General features: G+C 46.7%; 1 protein-coding gene across 1 annotated transcript in view; it reads left to right on the top strand.

The window, feature by feature from the left end:
* The window catches only part of LOC135084121 (uncharacterized), a 57172-nt gene that overhangs the window by 13773 nt on the left and 22730 nt on the right, over positions 1–20669 (top strand). The window contains exons 5-23 of the mRNA XM_063978866.1: positions 464–671; positions 1618–1775; positions 2561–2654; positions 2760–2899; positions 3404–3565; positions 5154–5270; positions 5985–6096; positions 6826–6962; positions 9399–9505; positions 10303–10455; positions 11073–11184; positions 11753–11947; positions 15532–15710; positions 16593–16764; positions 17336–17534; positions 17918–18033; positions 18456–18598; positions 19241–19317; positions 19924–20159. Coding sequence (XP_063834936.1) covers positions 464–671; positions 1618–1775; positions 2561–2654; positions 2760–2899; positions 3404–3565; positions 5154–5270; positions 5985–6096; positions 6826–6962; positions 9399–9505; positions 10303–10455; positions 11073–11184; positions 11753–11947; positions 15532–15710; positions 16593–16764; positions 17336–17534; positions 17918–18033; positions 18456–18598; positions 19241–19317; positions 19924–20159 — 2817 coding nt within the window. The remainder of the gene's footprint in view (positions 1–463; positions 672–1617; positions 1776–2560; positions 2655–2759; positions 2900–3403; positions 3566–5153; positions 5271–5984; positions 6097–6825; positions 6963–9398; positions 9506–10302; positions 10456–11072; positions 11185–11752; positions 11948–15531; positions 15711–16592; positions 16765–17335; positions 17535–17917; positions 18034–18455; positions 18599–19240; positions 19318–19923; positions 20160–20669) is intronic.

The following is a 20669-nucleotide window of genomic DNA, read 5'->3' as shown; positions in this document are numbered from 1 at the left end:
TACATGACAAAATTAAAAAGCACACCTCTATTAACTCAACTGACAAATGAGACTGGCTTTCTTCCATCACTTCTTAGCACCAGTTGAATTCAAATGTTGTCCCTTGAAATTTATTTAGGTCATTCCATGCTACATTTGAAAGGTATAATTAGCGTAACTACGTGTTTCTTTAAGAAGAGACTGGATCATTTTAAAGTCACATTTTTGGGGTAAAAATCTTTCCTTTAATGAAATGAAGTTTAGAACTAGGTTTTCAAATGGTACCAATATTGGTGAAAAGGGATGCATACGTTTGAAAGTGCTTGTCGCGGGAGGTGCGATTTATTTCATGTCGAGTGTAGTTGAACGATGGTGGCGCCCCCTGTCAATGAGTTTGGTGGAACAGTTCAGTTTAGGTCATCTATACTGCAACCTAGATTTAATAAAAACCAAACACCCCCTTCAAAACTAAACCATCTTCCAGAAAATCGAAGTAAAAACGGAGCAGACTCCAGAAAAAGCCAACAGTACTGGCCGAAGCCGCTCCGCCAGCAAGGGCCCGCCGGCCGCCGCCACGCCGCCGCCGGCGCGCCGCTACGAGCCCGCCCAGCCTGAAGGCGCCGCGCCGCCCGCGCCGCCCGCCCCCCGCACGCCTGTCAAGCAGGAGCCGCCCGCGCAGGATACTAGGAGGAGTGAGTGTACTGATTAATCTTTAACGTTCATTTCATTATCATCATCATCTTAGCCACAGGACGTCCACTGCTGAACATAAGCCTCCCCCAATGCTTTCTACAATGTTCTTGTTCATTTATGTAATTTTTAAAGAGAAGTTGTGTTTTAGAAATCTTGCCTATTGGTGTGTTAACTAACCGATCGACCCGATCGTTCAAGTCTAATTTTCCATGATTCTGATATGATTTTTATCTGCAGAATGAAATTCATAACTTACTGTAAATATGTACGTCAAAAATATTCTAGCAGCAGCAAAATACACATCTATAACTTGACCATCTACCACTCGTTCCGATTAAGCGGCACGATCGTCAGGCGTCAAGCATGAACCCGGCTATCGAAAAATTCTCTACTTAGGCCGAGTGTCCATAAGATGCAGCCTCGGTCCGAGCGACGCGTATGGCTAAGTTCGCGTTCGGTTACAAATTTGCCTCAGACACGGCGTGCCACAGATTGAGGCAGAGTTTCCACTTGCTTTGCCTCGGGCCGAGCGACATAAATGTGTCTCGGCCCTCGCAAAGAGTCGTGCTTAAGGTTGAGGCAGCGTCTCCAATGAGGGTTTTCGCGAATGGGAGCTACCTTTTCTTTTTTTATTATTTTCTATAATAATATTTTGACGTTTATAAGTGCCACTTGTGGTCTAAACTGAATAAACAGATGGCAATACGTAGACGCGAGGTCCAAATGCTGCATGATTGGTTATTTTTGACATGACATTGACAGATATGTCAAAATCCACCAATCACGCAGCAGTCAGACCCCACATCCACGTCTCGCCATCTAGCGGATCTTTCATTCGCGAAAACCCTCATTGAGCAGTCGTGTGTCGAGGCGGTCGCTCGACCCGAGGCTGCCTCTAGCGGAGATCCGGCTTTAGTCTTGTCGTAACTCCGATGTATTCTCCAGGTCCCCGCGAGAACAAATGGATGTCAGCGGCGGGATCGTGCGGCGGGCGCGCGCGTGTGACCCGCTCCACGCGCCTGCGCGAACACCGCATGTCCAACATGACGGTGTCTGTTACGCCTGCACCTAATGCGCCACATCTGCCCCACCCAGACGACCCGGTAAGTGCTGGTATACACTGTTCCTGACGACTGTCCATTCTGACTCACGATAGCTGTCAGGACATCAGACTATACTAGTAGATCTGCTGTGTGTGAACACCGCATGTCCAACATGACGGTGTCTGTTACGCCCGCGCCTAATGCGCCACATCTGCCCCACCCAGACGACCCGGTAAGTGCTGGTATACACTGTTCCTGACGACTGTCCATTCTGACTCACGATAGCTGTCAGGACATCAGACTATACTAGTAGATCTGCTGTGTGTGAACACCGCATGTCCAACATGACGGTGTCTGTTACGCCCGCGCCTAATGCGCCACATCTGCCCCACCCAGACGACCCGGTAAGTGCTGGTATACACTGTTCCTGACGACTGTCCATTCTGACTCACGATAGCTGTCAGGACATCAGACTATACTAGTAGATCTGCTGTGTGTGAACACCGCATGTCCAACATGACGGTGTCTGTTACGCCCGCGCCTAATGCGCCACATCTGCCCCACCCAGACGACCCGGTAAGTGCTGGTATACACTGTTCCTGACGACTGTCCATTCTGACTCACGATAGCTGTCAGGACATCAGACTATACTAGTAGATCTGCTGTGTGTGAACACCGCATGTCCAACATGACGGTGTCTGTTACGCCCGCGCCTAATGCGCCACATCTGCCCCACCCAGACGACCCGGTAAGTGCTGGTATACACTGTTCCTGACGACTGTCCATTCTGACTCACGATAGTTGTCAGGACATCAGACTATACTAGTAGATCTGCTGTGTGTGAGCACCGCATGCCCAACATGACGGTGTCCGTCACGCCCGCGCCTAACGCGCCACATCTGCCTCATCCTGATGACCCTGTAAGTGTACCCCCTACAGGCTTACCCCCTTGCAGGCTACACTTGTGGACAGTCGCTAGTCGCTACATCAGAATATACTAGTGGAGGCAACACCGCATGTTCAACATGACGTTGTCCCATCCAGACGACCCGGTAAGACATTGGACACTCGTCAGCTCATCAGAGTATCTAGTAGATGCGACGTGTGAGCACCGCATGTCCAACATGACGGTGTCTGTTACGCCCGCGCCTAATGCGCCACATCTGCCCCACCCAGACGACCCGGTAAGTGAAAATAACCACATCTTGCAGGTAAATCGACGGCACCTCAGACTATACTGATATCTGAGCCCTGATGACCCGGTAAGTGTAAAACCTTGCAGGCGACACTTGTGGACAGTCACTACCTTAGGTAGTGGATGCGGCGGCGAGCACGCATTTCCCCCATCCTTGATGACCTGGTGACATACCTTCACGACCGCTGAATACATAGCTTTCCAGGCAAAAACTATTGAGGCGACAATTATACCACCAGAGCTTTAGCTTCGTTCTCGCGATCACAACGCACATCGCTGTGGTATGCGGCTTAAACTCAGCGTCATAACGTAGACCTCGTGTGTCGCAGGCCTGCGCTCAGCGGTGGGACTTGCAACGCCGATTGCGCATCGCGTATGTGATTACCCGTCACTTGCGTTGTCCATGTCTTGTTATTGCAACTTACTTTTGATTCTTTTCTTGTGTCATTTGTATCTGTCTGATAAATAACATTTCTCTCCACTTCTCCACCAGCTCGCCAAGTACATGTGCCACGTGTGCGGGCGCGGCGACATCGAGGAGCAAATGCTGCTGTGCGACGGCTGCGACGACTCCTACCACACCTTCTGCCTCGTGCCGCCGCTGGCCGACGTGCCCAAGGGCGACTGGCGGTGCCCCGTGTGCCTGGCCGAGGAGGTGAGTGTTGCCAGCTCGCGAGCCATGTCCTGCCACGCCTCCACCACACCTTCTGCCTCGTGCCGCCGCTGGCCGACGTGCCCAAGGGCGACTGGCGGTGCCCCGTGTGCCTGGCCGAGGAGGTGAGTGTTGCCAGCTCGCGAGCCATGTCCTGCCACGCCTCCACCACACCTTCTGCCTCGTGCCGCCGCTGGCTGACGTGCCCAAGGGCGACTGGCGGTGCCCCGTGTGCCTGGCCGAGGAGGTGAGTGTTGCCAGCTCGCGAGCCATGTCCTGCCACGCCTCCACCACACCTTCTGCCTCGTGCCGCCGCTGGCTGACGTGCCCAAGGGCGACTGGCGGTGCCCCGTGTGCCTGGCCGAGGAGGTGAGTGTTGCCAGCTCGCGAGCCATGTCCTGCCACGCCTCCACCACACCTTCTGCCTCGTGCCGCCGCTGGCCGACGTGCCCAAGGGCGACTGGCGGTGCCCCGTGTGCCTGGCCGAGGAGGTGAGTGTTGCCAGCTCGCGAGCCATGTCCTGCCACGCCTCCACCACACCTTCTGCCTCGTGCCGCCGCTGGCCGACGTGCCCAAGGGCGACTGGCGGTGCCCCGTGTGCCTGGCCGAGGAGGTGAGTGTTGCCAGCTCGCGAGCCATGTCCTGCCACGCCTCCACCACACCTTCTGCCTCGTGCCGCCGCTGGCCGACGTGCCCAAGGGCGACTGGCGGTGCCCCGTGTGCCTGGCCGAGGAGGTGAGTGTTGCCAGCTCGCGAGCCATGTCCTGCCACGCCTCCACCACACCTTCTGCCTCGAAAAACTCATAAAACTCATTTATTTTTGCAAATAGCCTTTTAAAAAGCACTCTTACACGTCCCAGTATTAACCCTACCACTGCTTCGGCACAATAAATGGGCCAGTGCTGAGAAGAAGCAGCGCAAGAAACGTAAGAAAGTGTTGTGTAACAATCTATCTGTTTGGGTTGACATAATTACATTTGTATACTCACCGGCCGCGGGGCCAGCTAGTGGATTATGTGGGGCTCCCCCTGCCAAAAGGGCAGGGCCTACCCACTAAAAGCCTGACGCTGCTTTCGGTGAGCCATATAAGTCGAGAACGCATGACATCACTATAGGCGTTTGCCTCAAGCATTTGTCCGTGTTCCCTGCTCGGCATTCGGTTATTACGTAGCTCCAACTAAGGAAGGCGCCGTTATGTCTTCAACCTCCAGATTTATGTGCTGCGCCGTCGCGGCCTCATCAGATGCCACCAGACACCCCCGTATCTATAGCTGAGGCCAACGCCTCGGTCACCAGATAAAGGAATACGAAATTGATTTTTTTTATCCACAACGAGGAAGCTCTTGGCCACTCTTGGCTTGTATCTCACCTGATGGTAAGTGATGATCAGGCCGAAGGTGGAAGCGAGCTTCACCCGGAATCCTCAACCACGGAGGAACTGGCTATCTTACCTCTAACTGACGGTACACAACAATGCTGTTAACATTGTTGTTATGGCGACAGACCTAAGTCTGTTGTAGATGTAAGATGGTGGACTTAGGAAGATATAGATCAATTTGAACACCCTGTATAACCATGTTATCCTTGGCAGGTATCAAAGCCGGCAGAGGCGTTCGGCTTCGAGCAAGCGTCGCGGGAATACACGCTGCAGCAGTTCGGAGAAATGGCTGACCAGTTCAAGTCTGATTACTTCAATATGCCCGTACACGTGAGTTGAAATGCCACTTCTATTGACTACACTGTAAAGACTAATGTTGCTCTTTCCCCACCACACTCTTCCATTACAATCAAAAAGCTCGGTTCTGAAAGTTATTTAGTATATGAGTACTTACAGCTTGAAGCTTGGACTGTGTTGCTAAAACCGTGTTCACAAGAGTTTTTTCCACTTTTTTCTCCTGGGAGAAATGGTTCCGAGGTGAAATGAGGACACTAAAAATTTACTTTGTTCACCCAGGTGAACAAAGACGAATAAACCTTTCACAAGCAGACTGGTGGCTAACGGCGTCTTCCGTTTGGCAAACTTAAAGATCTTCAACAACCCTTAAATTCTTTCCCATTGCTGCGAATTCTGGATCTACTGATAGACGGTGTAACGACTAATGTTACTATTTCCACTACTCGTTCCTATTGCTGTAAATCCTGGGTCTCTAGTTTGACCGCTAATGAAATTCAACCAGTAGAATGCGCGCCGCAAATAACTTTTGATACGCCATTTTGTCGATTTTACGCGATAAGCCTACTTGATCATCGATAAGATTTTATCACGGCGCGCATCCTAGCCCAGCAGTAAAGACAGTTTGTTCTCGGTTGACAGGAATCTATTCGTTCGTTTCAGCCGAAAGACATCCACTGCGGACAAAGGCCTCCCTCAAGGATTTCCACGAAGACCGAATCTTTAAATAAATGCAAACGTTTGTCTTAGATGGTGCCCACGTCGACGGTGGAGAAGGAATTTTGGCGCGTGGTGTCGTCCATCGACGAGGACGTCACGGTCGAGTACGGCGCCGATCTGCACTCCATGGACCATGGATCTGGTAAGTCACATATTAATGGTTTATAGGTCTCTTCCAGGCTCTTACAATTTTCAATAATACTGTATTATCTGGAGTTCTCTATCTTCATTCTTGCCATGATTTTACAATGAGATTACATACCGGATTCGGGAAGACGACAAGATCTTGAAAAGTACTGGGAATTTTAAGTTACTAGGTGTGGTTCATTCAGTAAAATTGGCCATTGATCTGTTTTGCTACCATTATCACGAATTACGCAAATAAAGAAATTTGATTTGATTTGATATCATGGTGACATTCATAAAATGCATTAAATTAAACGACTTAGTGAGCTGCCACACTGGTGGATTGCAAGCGGTTTCAAAGCGGAGCGGCAACACGAGGCGAAAATTCTAGGCGAAAACGTCGCGCATTCGCGACGTGTTCGCTGCGTCGCCGCTCCGCTTTGAAATTGCTTGTAATCCGCCAGTGTGGCAAGGACCTTATTGCTTTATAATGTCTAAACTCTAAAGTATGGCCGTCGAGCACGTAGACTTTCATAAACTCGCGCGTAATTATATTGCTGTAGCGCTCGCACACTCACTGCGGCCGCCCGTCGCACAGTCGCGACAGCAATATAATTACGCGCGAGCGATAGGGATGGGTAGCTCGGGGTCATTATACGAAATTCTACGTGCTCGGCGACCGGACTATAGCCACCTCTTCGCACCCATATAAGTATTATGTATTTAACTTGGTGCTCTCGAACAGGCTTCCCGACCAAGTCGAGCGCTCACCTGTACCCGGGCGAACAACAGTATGCGGAGTGCAGCTGGAACCTCAACAACCTGCCCGTGCTCGAGGGCTCGGTACTCGGACACATCAACGCCGACATCTCTGGGATGAAGGTATGTAATTAATACTTTCATCATCAGGCTGGTTGACTCATAAAATTAATATTCCTTCGGAATAAAGCAACAAAATCGAGCTGTTAAATTTTAGGATGTCACTTGTTTGTCAGTGTCAGGATTGTTTCACTTTTTTGTACATTTATCAATCACTGAACCAGTCACCACGTTTCTGAATCACTATTTCTTATAAATATACACGATTTCACTCACGTAAAATCTGAAAAAAGTTCAAATTTTGAGCGTGCGTAAGTACTTCCGAACTGTCAAATAGTTGCAAAAAACGGTTCTGTATGTGTTACGCAGTGTTGCTGCTAGTGACATCTCGCTCGCTCAGTTCTTGGTTGCTTTATTTCGCTATGTATGTTAACTTTATGGGCTGAAATGATAATGATAAAAAATCTCTGAAAGTGGCCCCAAATGACAGTTACACTCTCTCTCTTTCTCTCTCTCTTCTTTTATAGCTTCTTCAGAATCGTGTTTTCCGGAATCTGAAATTTATTTTATTTGATTAAAGACATAGGGTGATTGCTACAGTTATTGGCCCTTTAAGAGCGTTGTGTAAGTTAACTTGTGTAAATTGTAACAAAAACTCGACTTTTGTTTACTTTTTATATTTTATTATGAGAAAACAGTATTGCTGCTATTTAAGCTAGTACCTATTTGGTGTTATACGATAAGAATTACAATGATAATTTTAAAAATATCAGAGATCACATTAAATTTAGCTATTGGCCCCAAAATCACAGTAATTGGCTCCTAGAAGTACAGTTATTAGCCACCGAAAAAAAACCATAAAAGTCACTGAAACTTCACGCTTTGTAATCCTAACTCATTTTGTCTTTCCTTAAGATTAGCTAAGAATTCGTCATCAGTATCACTCTTATCGATTTCTTCATCTATCTCATCATCGTCAGTACATTCAGTAACATTGTAACAATTGTGACAAAGATAACTGTCTCCTTCTTCTTCAGGAATATGCTGTTGCACAAGATTTATGAAAGACACGGTGACATTCAGAGCATACTAAAAGTCTATTTTTTATAAGCTATTTGCAAATATTACAGATTTGATTGGATACAGATACATTAGCATTTAGCAGTTTTCTTTTCTTCAGATTTCAGTTTTCTATCCTCTCTTTTATGTTCTCTTTCAATTTTCCGTTACCTTTTTTCTTTCTCGAGGATTTTTTTTTCTTTAGCTTTTTCTTCCAGAATCCTCTTATATTCTGGTTACGGTAACGGTTCATCTCGTCGTTCTCGTTCGTCTACAAGTACCTATCTCATCTTCTTGGGTCCCAGTTTTAGGGTCTTTTGTCTCTCTTTCTTTATCTCTAGTTTGAAGTTCTCCTATTTCACTCAATGTTGATTCTTTCTCCCGACTTATAGGTTCAGGTTCATCTGTAACTTCCAATCCATTTTTCTTATAATAAATAGTCCCACAAACGATAGAGAATAAAAAAAAATTCATTGTTTTGCATTTCAGGTATTATTTGTTTTATTTTTTTAAACTGATTAAGTGTTTCTGGTCCAACTACTTATACCAACCTTAGTATACTGTTTTACCTACGGCATCTTGTAATAATCTAGGTAAAGTAAATCAATAAAAATAGTTATTGGCCGTGCATAAGTGTCAGTAATTGGCCCCCCGGCTAATTACTGATCCTAATAGGTTAGGACGTTAGTATTTTAATAGCAAATATTTAAGGGTTAAATTAACTTAATCTTGAATAAAAATACAATAAAAGTAAAATTTAATTATTGGCCACCCATGGCCAATAACTGAAATAAATTGAAACGTGGTATAGTTATTGGCCGGTCTAATTTTAAAGTTATTTTATTCCAAAACAAAGTAACTTAATCTATCTACATAAGCTACCATTTATCTCTTTACAAAAAAACAGTAAAATTACTATAGCAAGCAAAAACAATTAAATTACGAACAATATTCATAAATATTTACCTTAAAATTTTGACAAGCATGCGGCTACTCGGACGACTCGTTGTCGAAAGAAAGCTTCTGCTGTTTAGAGTGCCATCTGTTCTTACTCTGACATACTACATTGGACAGCGTATTGCTCAGAGAAAGTATTTGTGTCTCTTTTCCACTCTTAATAACGTACATATGCTTGTTTATTTTTATTTAAGCCAAGGTGGCCAATAACTATGTACAGGCCAATTACTATAGCAATCACCCTATTCGATAAAAAAGCGGTTGAAAATATGTGGGAAAAAAAAAGTTTTTAGGTAAAATTTTGCAATAAAATAAATAAAAACAAACATATCAATTAAAAAAAAGTAGCTCACTTAGGGTCAAATGGGCGAACTTGTATTCTTAAAATGACCTTACATATACACCCACGAAGTTTGTCTAACCTTACGCCAAAAACACAGGGTGTTTGGCGGAAGGTTATAATAGCACCTATTGTGTTCGTAGGTCCCCTGGCTATACGTGGGCATGTGCTTCGCGACGTTCTGCTGGCACAACGAGGACCACTGGAGCTACTCCATCAACTACTTGCACTGGGGAGAACCGAAGACCTGGTAAGTACTTAGCATTAGTTTATTTTCTCTTGAGTTATTTTTATGCAATAATGTTTTAAAGATACTAGCTGAATATGCTCGTGTCAAGAGTGGGCTCACCACAATAGTCGAGCGACAACGGGTTTCGAACCCGCGTTCCTAAATGCAGTGTGTTTGTTATCGATCGAAGAGGATAGTGGATCGTTTCACCGGCAATCCACTGCCTCCAAGGAACGCTACAGAGTCCGATCAGATGTTGGGAACATAGGAGGGTTCTTTTACAGGGGGAGTCTGGCTTCTGACATGCAATGTCAAAGGGGGAGGAGGGATTAGTGTCAAAGCTCATGAGTCAGTACTAGCAGGCCTGTTCATCTCCGCGAGTTTACATCGAAAACAAAACACGCACGATGGCCCACCTACAGGATACTATTCGACAAAGCCTCACATTAACTCACATACGAGCGAACATTGACTCACGCACGCGTATACTTGTGTATGATGGAAGAAAATAAAGAAAATTGTGTACTAAATACTGTGCAGTATTTAACTGCCTAAATAATAATAAAAACACAGAATGTACTTTTTTAAGTTGCCTCAAGACACTGAGAGGTAAATAAGTAGTTAATATTATTCATGATAATTCATGCTAAATCATGTATTTCCTCCGCCATTTTCCGCAGTTTGGCACCTCACGTCACATCATTTTACGGAAGTCAGCTTCGGCGCAGTGCCGATCGGATCACACACCCGGATCGCCCCGGGTGCTAATCCATGCTACGCCGTCACTGCAATCCTACATTTTCTATGTTTTTTCCCAGGTACGGAGTTCCAAGCTCGAAGGCGGAGCAGTTCGAGGCCGCTATGAAGTCGGAGGCGCCCGAGCTGTTCCAGCTGCAGCCCGACCTGCTGCACCAGCTCGTCACCATCATGAACCCCAACGTGCTCATGAAGGCGGGCGTGCCCGTGTTCAGGTATGACGTCACAGCAGCCATGACGTCAGGCCCGAGCTGTTCCAGCTGCAGTCGGACCTGCTGCACCAGCTCGTCACCATCATGAACCCCAACGTGCTCATGAAGGCGGGCGTGCCCGTGTTCAGGTATGACGTCACAGCAGCCATGACGTCAGGCCCCGACTGTCCCAGCTGCAGCCCGACATGAAGAAGCTCTTGACCTGCGTCTATCTGATATAAAGTGTCCAGGCCGAAGGTCTTCTTGTCGTGTGACAACAAACCTACACAGTATCAACCCAAAACTGCTACAAGAGTGGCGTTGTCAGTAGCATTCATTAAATCTTCCTGCGTGCAGTTGTTTGGGCACAGGGCACGACATCATGTGCTTCATAGCCTGGGGAACACAACCACACTTGCACTCCCAATTTGAACCATCTGAGAATACCCACCTGAACAGAAGTCTATTTAAAGACTTCCAGGTTAGCCAGGGGAACTCATGTCTGGACATGAGTTCCCCTGGCTCCCCTGGTTCCCCTTCTATCTGGGTAGAAGAGAGCTTTTCCCGAAATACTTAATCATAGAAGAATAGGCTATCCCTACCTCGTAACTGATTATTACTTAAACTTTTCTTTTTTTCAGAACGGACCAACACGCGGGCGAATTCGTGATCACGTTCCCGCGCGCGTATCACGCGGGTTTCAACCAGGGGTACAACTTCGCTGAAGCCGTCAACTTTACACCGGCTGACTGGGTAAGTTTAAGTTTATTTTGGTTAAAGTTACAGTTAGGGCATAATAATGTAATTTTATTAAAAATGTGTGCAGCAAATAAATGTTTACTTACTTAAAAAAGTTCAGAAAACGTAGTGTACGTAACTGGACAAAAGATTCTCGCATGGAATTCCGCTACAACCAGTCCTGCATCTAGGTGCTTCCCGCGACTTTCACTAAATCGTCAGTCTGCCTGCATTGCGTTTTCATTCGTGGCCATCACTTGAAAACTTCTGTTCCAATAGTCATCAGTTCCACGAGCTATGTACCCCGTTCGTTCGTTCGTTTCAGCCAAATGACGTCCACTGCTGGACAAAGGCCTCCTCCAAGGTTTTCCACAATGCACGGTCCTGCGCTGCCCGCATCCAGGCTCTTCCCGCGACCTTTACTAGATCGTCGGTCCACCTAGTAGGAGGCCTGCCCACGCTACCCCGTTCACTACCACTTATATTTGGCCATTCTGTGGATTATGTTGGTTACTTTGGTTCTTCTACGGATCTCCTCTTTCATTACATATTTATTTATTAAAATCATAACATTTTCCCTCAGCTAAAAATGGGTCGCGAGTGCATCGCGCACTACTCCACGCTCCGTCGCTACTGCGTGTTCTCTCACGACGAGTTAGTGTGCAAGATGGCGCTGGAGGCCAATGCCCTCAGCGTCACCGTGGCGCTGGCCGCATACAGGGACATGCGGACCATGCTGCACGACGAGCGGAAGCTGCGGAAGGGACTGCTCGACTGGGTGAGTGTAGGACGAGCGAGTGCTGTGCACTACTCCACGCTCCGTCGCTACTGCGTGTTCTCTCATGACGAGTTAGTGTGCAAGATGGCGCTGGAGGCCAATGCCCTTAGCGTCACCGTGGCACTGGCTGCATACAGGGACATGCGGACCATGCTGCACGACGAGCGGAAGCTGCGGAAGGGACTGCTCGACTGGGTGAGTGTAGGACTTGACTTACTTGACTTAAGGTCCTATGTCCTAGGGAACATCTAGGGATGGGGCAGAGGGCGTCCACAACAGTCCTCCATCGCGTTCGGTCTTGAGCTTCGCGTTTGATCTCGCTCCAAGTCTTGCCAATTTTCTTCGCCTCGTCTGCTACAGTGTGTAAGACACACACAGAGACATGCGGACCATGCTGCATGACGAGCGGAAGCTGCGGAAGGGACTGCTAGACTGGGTGAGTGTAGGACTTGACTTACTTAAGGGCCTATTGCCCGTTATCACCATCAATCTCTAATTTTTAAGTGACCCCTATGACCACAAAATTCCTGTTATTTGTTACCATAGGGGACACTTAAAAATTAGGGATTGATGGTGAAAACGGGCATATGTCCCCTAGATAGGGCAGAGGGCGTCCACAACAGTCCTCCATCGCGTTCGGTCTTGAGCTTCGCGTTCGATCTTGCCGATTTTCTTCGCCTCGTCTGCTACAGTGCGCTTCAAGTGTGTAAGACACACTACAGGGACATGCGAACCATGCTGCACGACGAGCGGAAACTGCGGAAGGGACTGCTCGACTGGGTGAGTGTAGGACTTGACTTACTTAAGGGCCTATTTCCCGTTATCACCATCAATCTCTAATTTTTAAGTGACCCCTATGACCACAAAATTCCTGTTATTTGTTACCATAGGGGTCACTTAAAAATTAGGGATTGATGGTGAAAACGGGCATATGTCCCCTAGATGGGGCAGAGGGCGTCCACAACAGTCCTCCATCGCGTTCGGTCTTGAGCTTCGCGTTCGATCTTGCCGATTTTCTTCGCCTCGTCTGTGTGCGCTCCAAGTGTGTAGGACGACACACTATAGGGACATACGCACTATGCTGCACGACCAGAGGAAGCTGCGGAAGGGACTGCTCGACTGGGTGAGTGTAGGACGAGCGAGTGCTGTGCACTACTCCACGCTCCGTCGCTACTGCGTGTTCTCGCATGACGAGTTAGTGTGCAAGATGGCGCTGGAGGCCAATGCCCTTAGCGTCACCGTGGCTCTGGCTGCCTACAGGGACATGCGGACCATGCTGCACGACGAGCGGAAGCTGCGGAAGGGACTGCTCGACTGGGTGAGTGTAGGACTTGACTTACTTGAGGGCTTATTGCCCGTTATCACCATCAATCTCTAATTTTTAAGTGACCCCTATGACCACAAAATTCCTGTTATTTGTTACCATAACAATTAGGGATTGGGGTCACTTAAAAATTAGGGATTGATGGTGAAAACGGGCATATGTCCCCTGGATGGGGCAGAGGGCGTCCACAACAGTCCTCTATCGCGTTCGGTCTTGAGCTTCGCGTTGATCTTGCTCCATGTCTTGCCGATTTTCTTCGCCTCGTCTGCTACAGTGCGCTCCAAGTGTGTAGGATGACACACAGGGACATGCGTACCATGCTGCACGATGAGCGGAAGCTGCGGAAGGGACTGCTCGACTGGGTGAGTGTAGGACTTGACTTACTTGAGGGCTTATTGCCCGTTATCACCATCAATCTCTAATTTTTAAGTGACCACAAAATTCCTGTTATTTGTTACCATAGGGGTCACTTAAAAATTAAGGATTGATGGTGAAAACGGGCATATGTCCCCTAGATAGGGCAGAGGGCGTCCACAACAGTCCTCCATCGCGTTCGGTCTTGAGCTTCGCGTTTGATCTTGCTCCAAGTCTTGCCGATTTTCTTCGTCTCGTCTGCTACAGTGCGCTCCAAGTGTGTAGGACGACACACAGGGACATGCGGACCATGCTGCACGATTAGAGGAAGCTGCGGAAGGGACTACTCGACTGGGTGAGTGTAGGACTTGACTTACTTAAGGGCCTATTGCCCGTTATGACCATCAATCTCTAATTTTTAAGTGACCACAAAATTCCTGTTATTTGTTACTATAGGGGACACTTAAAAATTAGGGATTGATGGTGAAAACGGGCATATGTCCCCTAGATAGGGCAGAGGGCGTCCACAACAGTCCTCCATCGCGTTCGGTCTTGAGCTTCGCGTTTGATCTCGCTCCAAGTCTTGCCGATTTTCTTCGTCTCGTCTGCTACAGTGTGTAAGACACACAGAGACATGCGGACCATGCTGCACGACGAGCGGAAACTGCGGAAGGGACTGCTCGACTGGGTGAGTGTAGGACTTGACTTACTTAAGGGCCTATTGCCCGTTATCACCATCAATCTCTAATTTTTAAGTGACCACAAAATTCCTGTTATTTGTTACCATAGGGGTCACTTAAAAATTAGGGATTGATGGTGAAAACGAGCATTAAGGTCCTATGTCCCCTAGATGGGGCAGAGGGCGTCCACAACAGTCCTCCATCGCGTTCGGTCTTGAGCTTCGCGTTTGACCTTGCTCCAAGTCTTGCTGATTTTCTTCGCCTCGTCTGCTACAGTGCGCTCCAAGTGTGTAGGACGAGCGAGTGCTGTGCACTACTCCACACTCCGTCGCTATGCGTCGCCGGGGCGTTGGCTGCCTATGCGAATGCGTAGCAGACTTGATTTGGAAAAAACATGACGTCAGAGCTTATCTCTGTCATAAAAATTTGGAGAATCATGTTTGACAGTTTATTTCTGGGCGGGGCTAAGTTTGCACTAAGTGCGCATTGCAAGCACGCAACGATAGCAATGCACGCTGCATAATCGCAGTTTGTGCGATATCGCTGCGAAGCAAGTTGCTGTACAAACTCGCAAAGCGCACATTGTGATCTCGCCCTGCCGAGAAATTGCTCATGTGAAAGAGCTCTAAACGTCATTGACTGACGCTATCAAAGGAGGTCGCTACTATCAATACATTTATTAGTTAAGATTTTTGCCACGTTGGACAACCATAAAATTATGCAATTGACAGGAGGGCGCTACTATCAATACTGGATTATTAGCAGAGTTAATACAAATGAGTAGGTTATCTTCATAGAAACGCACCGAGCGCGGTTTGTATGTGAGCGCGCCAATACGTATGCGGCGCGCACGCACACACTGACAAAATTCGGCGCAACACCCCGCTAATCCACGTTTCTATGAAGATGACCTACTCATTTGTATTTACTCAGTTATTAGTTCCGATTTTTGCCATTTGACTTTTCAAAATCTTTAAAGCCTGGTCCGTAAGCACGTAGAATTTTGTCCAATGACCCCAAGCTACCCATCCTTATCGCTCGCGCGTAATTATGTTGCTATCGCGCTCGCACACTCACTGCGAGTGTCTGTCGGACAGTCGCGACAGCAATATAATTACGCGCGAGCGATAAGGATGGGTAGCTTGGGGTCATTGGACAAAATTCTACGTGCTCACGGACCAGGCTTTAGACTAATCTGCTTTTCTAACCATAAAATCTTCTCCCAGGGCGTGACGGAAGCGGAGCGCGAAGCCTTCGAGTTGTTACCAGACGACGAGCGACAGTGCCACCTGTGCAAGACCACGTGCTTCCTGTCGTGCGTGACGTGCGCGTGCACGCCGCACGTGGCGTGCCTGCGCCACTACCAAGAGCTGTGCGACTGCGCGCCGCATCTGCACCGCCTCAGGTAGGCAAAGAAGTGGCACTCATAAGTGTTTATTTGGACGCGAGTCCTTTATTGGCTAAGAATTACTTTGTTGTCTAAGCTTCAACCACACCAACACGTGCAGATCGCCATCGCCGGCGCGATCACGACGCGATCAAAGGTTAATGACAGGTCGCGTGAACTGTCATAGGTCGCGCGACCTGTCATTGGCCTGTGATCGCGCCGCCGCAGCGATGGCGATCTGCACGCGTTGGTGTGGTTGAAGCTTTACTTATAAATCTTTTGTCGCATTTTCGATTCAACACTTCTCAGACTGAAGACTATACAAGAGTGGTTAACCCTTTGTTTTTTGGCTAGTAATTATATTTCAGTTACGCATCTTCCTGTGAAACTCTCACCATTTACTCAATACAAACGCGAGGCGATGTACTAGCTGCAAAACTGCGTTTAGGCGCGATTGGTCCAATTCGCAATTGGACCAATCGTGAAAAATTCACAAATTCGCGATTAGTCCAATTCGCGATTGGTCCAATTCGCTATTGGTCCAATTCGCGATTGATCCAATTCGCGATTGGCCCAATTCGCTATTGGTCCAATTCGCTTTTTTCTGCAATAGTAGTAAAAGATGAATAACCTCCTTATTTCTTTCATTTTGGTTATCCTTTTATTTTGGACCAATAGCGAATTGGCCCAATGGCGAATTGGACCAATCGCGAATTGGACTAATCGCGAATTTGTGAATTTTTCACGATTGGCCCAATTGCGAATTGGACCGATCGGTTGAATAAATAACTCTTATTCTGATAATTAAGTTTCACTTATCACTTTTTGTCCTCTTATTCATTTTTAAATGCTATGTACTGTCGTCTATACATCCGCGACCTCAACTTATTATCTCCATAGATACCGCTACACCCTGGACGAACTGCCAGCCATGCTGGATAAGCTAAAGAAGAAGTCGGAACTGTTCCGGGAATGGGCTGAAGCAGTTCAGAATGCCCTGGACCCAGACACGCCCAAGACTTGCGACCTGGACGGACTGCGCGCGCACTTGAAGAAGGCTCACGATCTGAAGGTAGGATACTGTAATGGTGGTATATGCTGGACCAGTTAAACAAACATAAGCTGGCCGTAACAGCGTATTACACTTGAAAATTTCGACGGGTTCATCCAGTGTCTAAGTTGGAAGAGCAGTCGCCCGGCAAGCGGAAGGTCGTGGGTTCAATTCCCGCCTTAGGCAGTTGATTTTTTCCAGTTATTTATAATTTTCAAACCAGTTAAACAAGTCAGAAATGTTCCGTGAGTGGGCTGAAGCAGTCCAGAATGATTTGGATCCGTACACTCACAAGACTTGCGACCTGGCCTAAGCTGCACGCCACGATAACTTATCGAGTCATTTTATCGATTTTGCACGATAAGCCTATACATTTGTCGTCAAAATTATCGATTAGATTTTATCATGTGGGCATCCTAGGCCAGCTATGAAGCAGATGAAGGCAAAGACTGTCTTTGCCTTATTTCTAACACACATATTTATATTCTTGATTCAATTCCTGTGACTTGGACTCTTTATTAAAATTCTGTAGAAAAAGCTGCTTTGCGTTACAGCATTTCAGATCTTATCTAATAATAACATATTCTTCCAGATGCATAAAACGGATCTCGTCCGCGCGTTAGAAACGGCGATTGAAGACGCTGAGAAATGCGCCAGCGTCATACAGCAGCTTGACCTCAACAAGATGCGAACCCGCACCCGCCACCACGACCCGAAGTACCGCCTCACTATTCACGAGCTGACGCTGTTCGCAGCCGAAATCGATGGGCTGGCGTGTGTGTTGCCGGAAGGTAAGTTAATAAATAAATAAAGATAACAATAGAAAACCAGTTCATCCACATAAGTGCGTGGCTGGACACTGATTTTCAGGGCATAATGGGCATGCTGTATAGAGATCACAGATATGGTCTACTAACCACTGATTGAATATATGAATATGAATGGGTATAGTGTTTCGATCGTATCTTAGACTTCTAAAAATTAGACATAACATCCATGGACTCTTGAAGGAAGAATTGATCTTCCTTTTCCTTCCTATTCTTTGATTAGGTACAGATTGACTCCTCAACGAGCAAGAATGGAATATCATTGGAAAGATGAAGTAACCCCAAACAGAAATAAGACTAGTAGAGTATTTTTAATAAGTTTTACAATATTATTTGTGTTTTCACAGGGTCGGCAGTAAAAGAGGTGCTCCGACAAACAGCGGAGTTCGAGACTCGCGCCGCGGAGCTATTGAACCAGGATTTGGACAAGGTTGATGCTTCCAGCGTTAGGGAGCTGGAAGAGGTTAGTCATTCGTTTATTTATATTTATTAGATACAAAAGCAATAAATTTACGCGCGATGTGTATATTACGACTGTAACTACAGGCATACATAAGATTGTTAAACACTGGAAACATTCACTCCTACTTCTTCAGGAGTAGTTTTAGCCGTCCGGCAAAGTAAAAGTACCACCTGCATTAAGAGGCAACAAGGTAGAAATATGCGAACATCAGGTCTCTCCAATACGTCTGGCCAGCATGGAAAGAGTAGACCAAATTAGTCATTTACCTCAGGTAAATTGCAGAGTTGTGTTCCTGCAGTGGAAGCTAAATATTTTTTGTTTCTCCAACAAAGCGATGTTGGTTAGTTCTCGTATTATATCTCCCTCAAGGCGAGGTCTTCCCCTATTCCCCTTAAATCTACTAATGATATATCTTTCCCCAGGTGGTAGAACTAGGCTCGCGGCTCTGCATCGTACTGCCGCAACTAGCTCCGCTGCAGGCTCGCTTGCAGCAAGCTCGCTTCTTGCAGGACGTCAGCACACACCGTGAGGACAGCTCGGGACTCACGCCCGAGGTCATCGACAGGTCAGTAACTCGATTTTAGAGCTAAACTAGCTTTCCGCCCGCGTGGAATTTTGTCTGTCACAGAAAAACTTTATTGCGCGCGTCTCTGTTTCGAAAACCGGGATAAAAACTATCCTGTGTCCTTTCCCGGGACTCAAACTATCTCTATGCCAAATTTCATCAAAATCGGTTTATAGGCGTGAAAGCAAGACAGACAGACAGAGTTACTTGCGCATTTATAATATTAGTAAAGATTGAAGTGCTTTTTAAAAGTGTTACGACTTCGCCGACGCGATCATTTGCCAATTCTAAGCCAATGTAAGCACGCGCGATGAATGGCAGTGGCCTAATTCACGTATTTTGACAGTCAAGATCTCGCTGACGTTCAGAAGTCGTCCCATTGAAAAACAGTTCTAAATCCATATTCTCAAAGGTCATATTCGATAGAACGATTACTCGATAGGATCGCATCTCAGTGTTTTGTTGTCGTTGAAAGTTTTGTTACGTGAATAAGGCTACAGGTCGCGCATCCTGTCATTCGCCTGTGATCGCGTCGGCGATGGCGATTTGCACGCGTTGGTTCGGTTGAAGCTTAAATAGTATTATCTATAGCAATGCTTCCGTAATAATTGTTTTATTAACATGTGATTGTTTGATTGACAGGTTGCTAGAAGATGCCTCTCGCGTGTTGCCTCATCACCAAATAGAGACTGAACGCGCCGCGCTCTGCAAACTCAAAGGTAAGTCAAAGCGGCAAGCTGATAGACTAGAACAGGGGTCAGCAACTGTTTGCTATGGAAGAGTCGCAGGTTGCCGACTTCTGGGTTAGGGCACTAAATTGGAATGACAAGATGATTTAATATCGCTCTTTGAATGAGATTCCCACTGTTTCTATCTACTATCTAGCGAAACCACAGCCAAGGCAACGGACTTGAGAGAATCAGCGGGGAATGAAGACCCTGTTGAGCTTGACTCTGGTCTGGCATTGTAAGGATGCCTGAGGTATAGCATAAGAAACACGTGGAATCTAAATCAAAATCATCTTTATTTGCATAGACTTAGGCTGGTTTTAGAGTCACGCTGACCGTCAGCACTGACAGCCAAATTGTATGAAGCGTCGGCGCCGAACGATCAGCGTCACTCAGGAACGTTCCCTTCAATTACATACATATTGATCTGTGAGCGCCGACGATCAGCGAGCGGTCAGCGCGATTCTAAAACCCGCCTTATTGAATTAATTATTACACATCGTCAAATGCTCTTATTGTGTCTTTTCTTTTTTTGCCCTACCAGTGCTTCGAGACAACTCATGTTGCTGAATGTATGTCTTATTGTTTCTCCCTCAGCCCAAGTAGAAGAGTGGGAGGAGCGCGCGCGTGCCCTACTAATCGACACATCAAAAGCTCGCGACAGCTCGGGCTCCGCCCCTGGTGAAGGCGCGGGCTCCGACGGGAATCCGCCCTACACCACGCTTGGGCAGTTGGCAGCATTACTGTCAGCCGCAGAGCGTATCGATGCGGCGCTGCCTTCGCATCACGCGTTGCATTCGGCGGCGCAGCATGCAAGGGATTGGCTGGCTAAGGTACGTACTGCCAGTGTTACACTGATGTACCGTGGTCATTAGATGGTGTGCCTCGGAAAAATAAAATAAACAAATAAATAAAAAAACGTTTATTGCTAAAGTAAGATTATCTTATTAGATAGCTCGGGCTCCGCCCCTGCCTAGCGGGTGCTTGCTCGATCTTCACTAGTTTTACCGACCAACCGTACTCAATTTCACTTCATAAGTGCCAAAATACTGGTTAAAATTGAATAAATATTTTTGATTTGATTTGAGTTTCATTGGCAGTGAAATCGTTGATTCTTGTAAATGTCTACAGGGTGTTAGGTAAATGGGTATATGAGCCGACACTAGCCCATGTTTACATGGTCATGTAAATGGTATGGTGAAATCAGAAAATTGATATCATTTTATTTTTTTAAATTTTCATACAAATTATTATTTTTTAAATCCGATTTGTATGAAAATTAAAATAATTAAAATGATGACATAAATTTTCTGACTTCACCATACCATTTACATGACCATGTT

Source organism: Ostrinia nubilalis, chromosome 25 (assembly GCF_963855985.1).
Source record: "Ostrinia nubilalis chromosome 25, ilOstNubi1.1, whole genome shotgun sequence".
Classification (NCBI taxonomy): Eukaryota; Metazoa; Arthropoda; class Insecta; order Lepidoptera; family Crambidae; genus Ostrinia; species Ostrinia nubilalis.
Note: the sequence above shows the minus strand (reverse complement) of the source record. Positions and strands in the feature narration are given on the sequence as shown.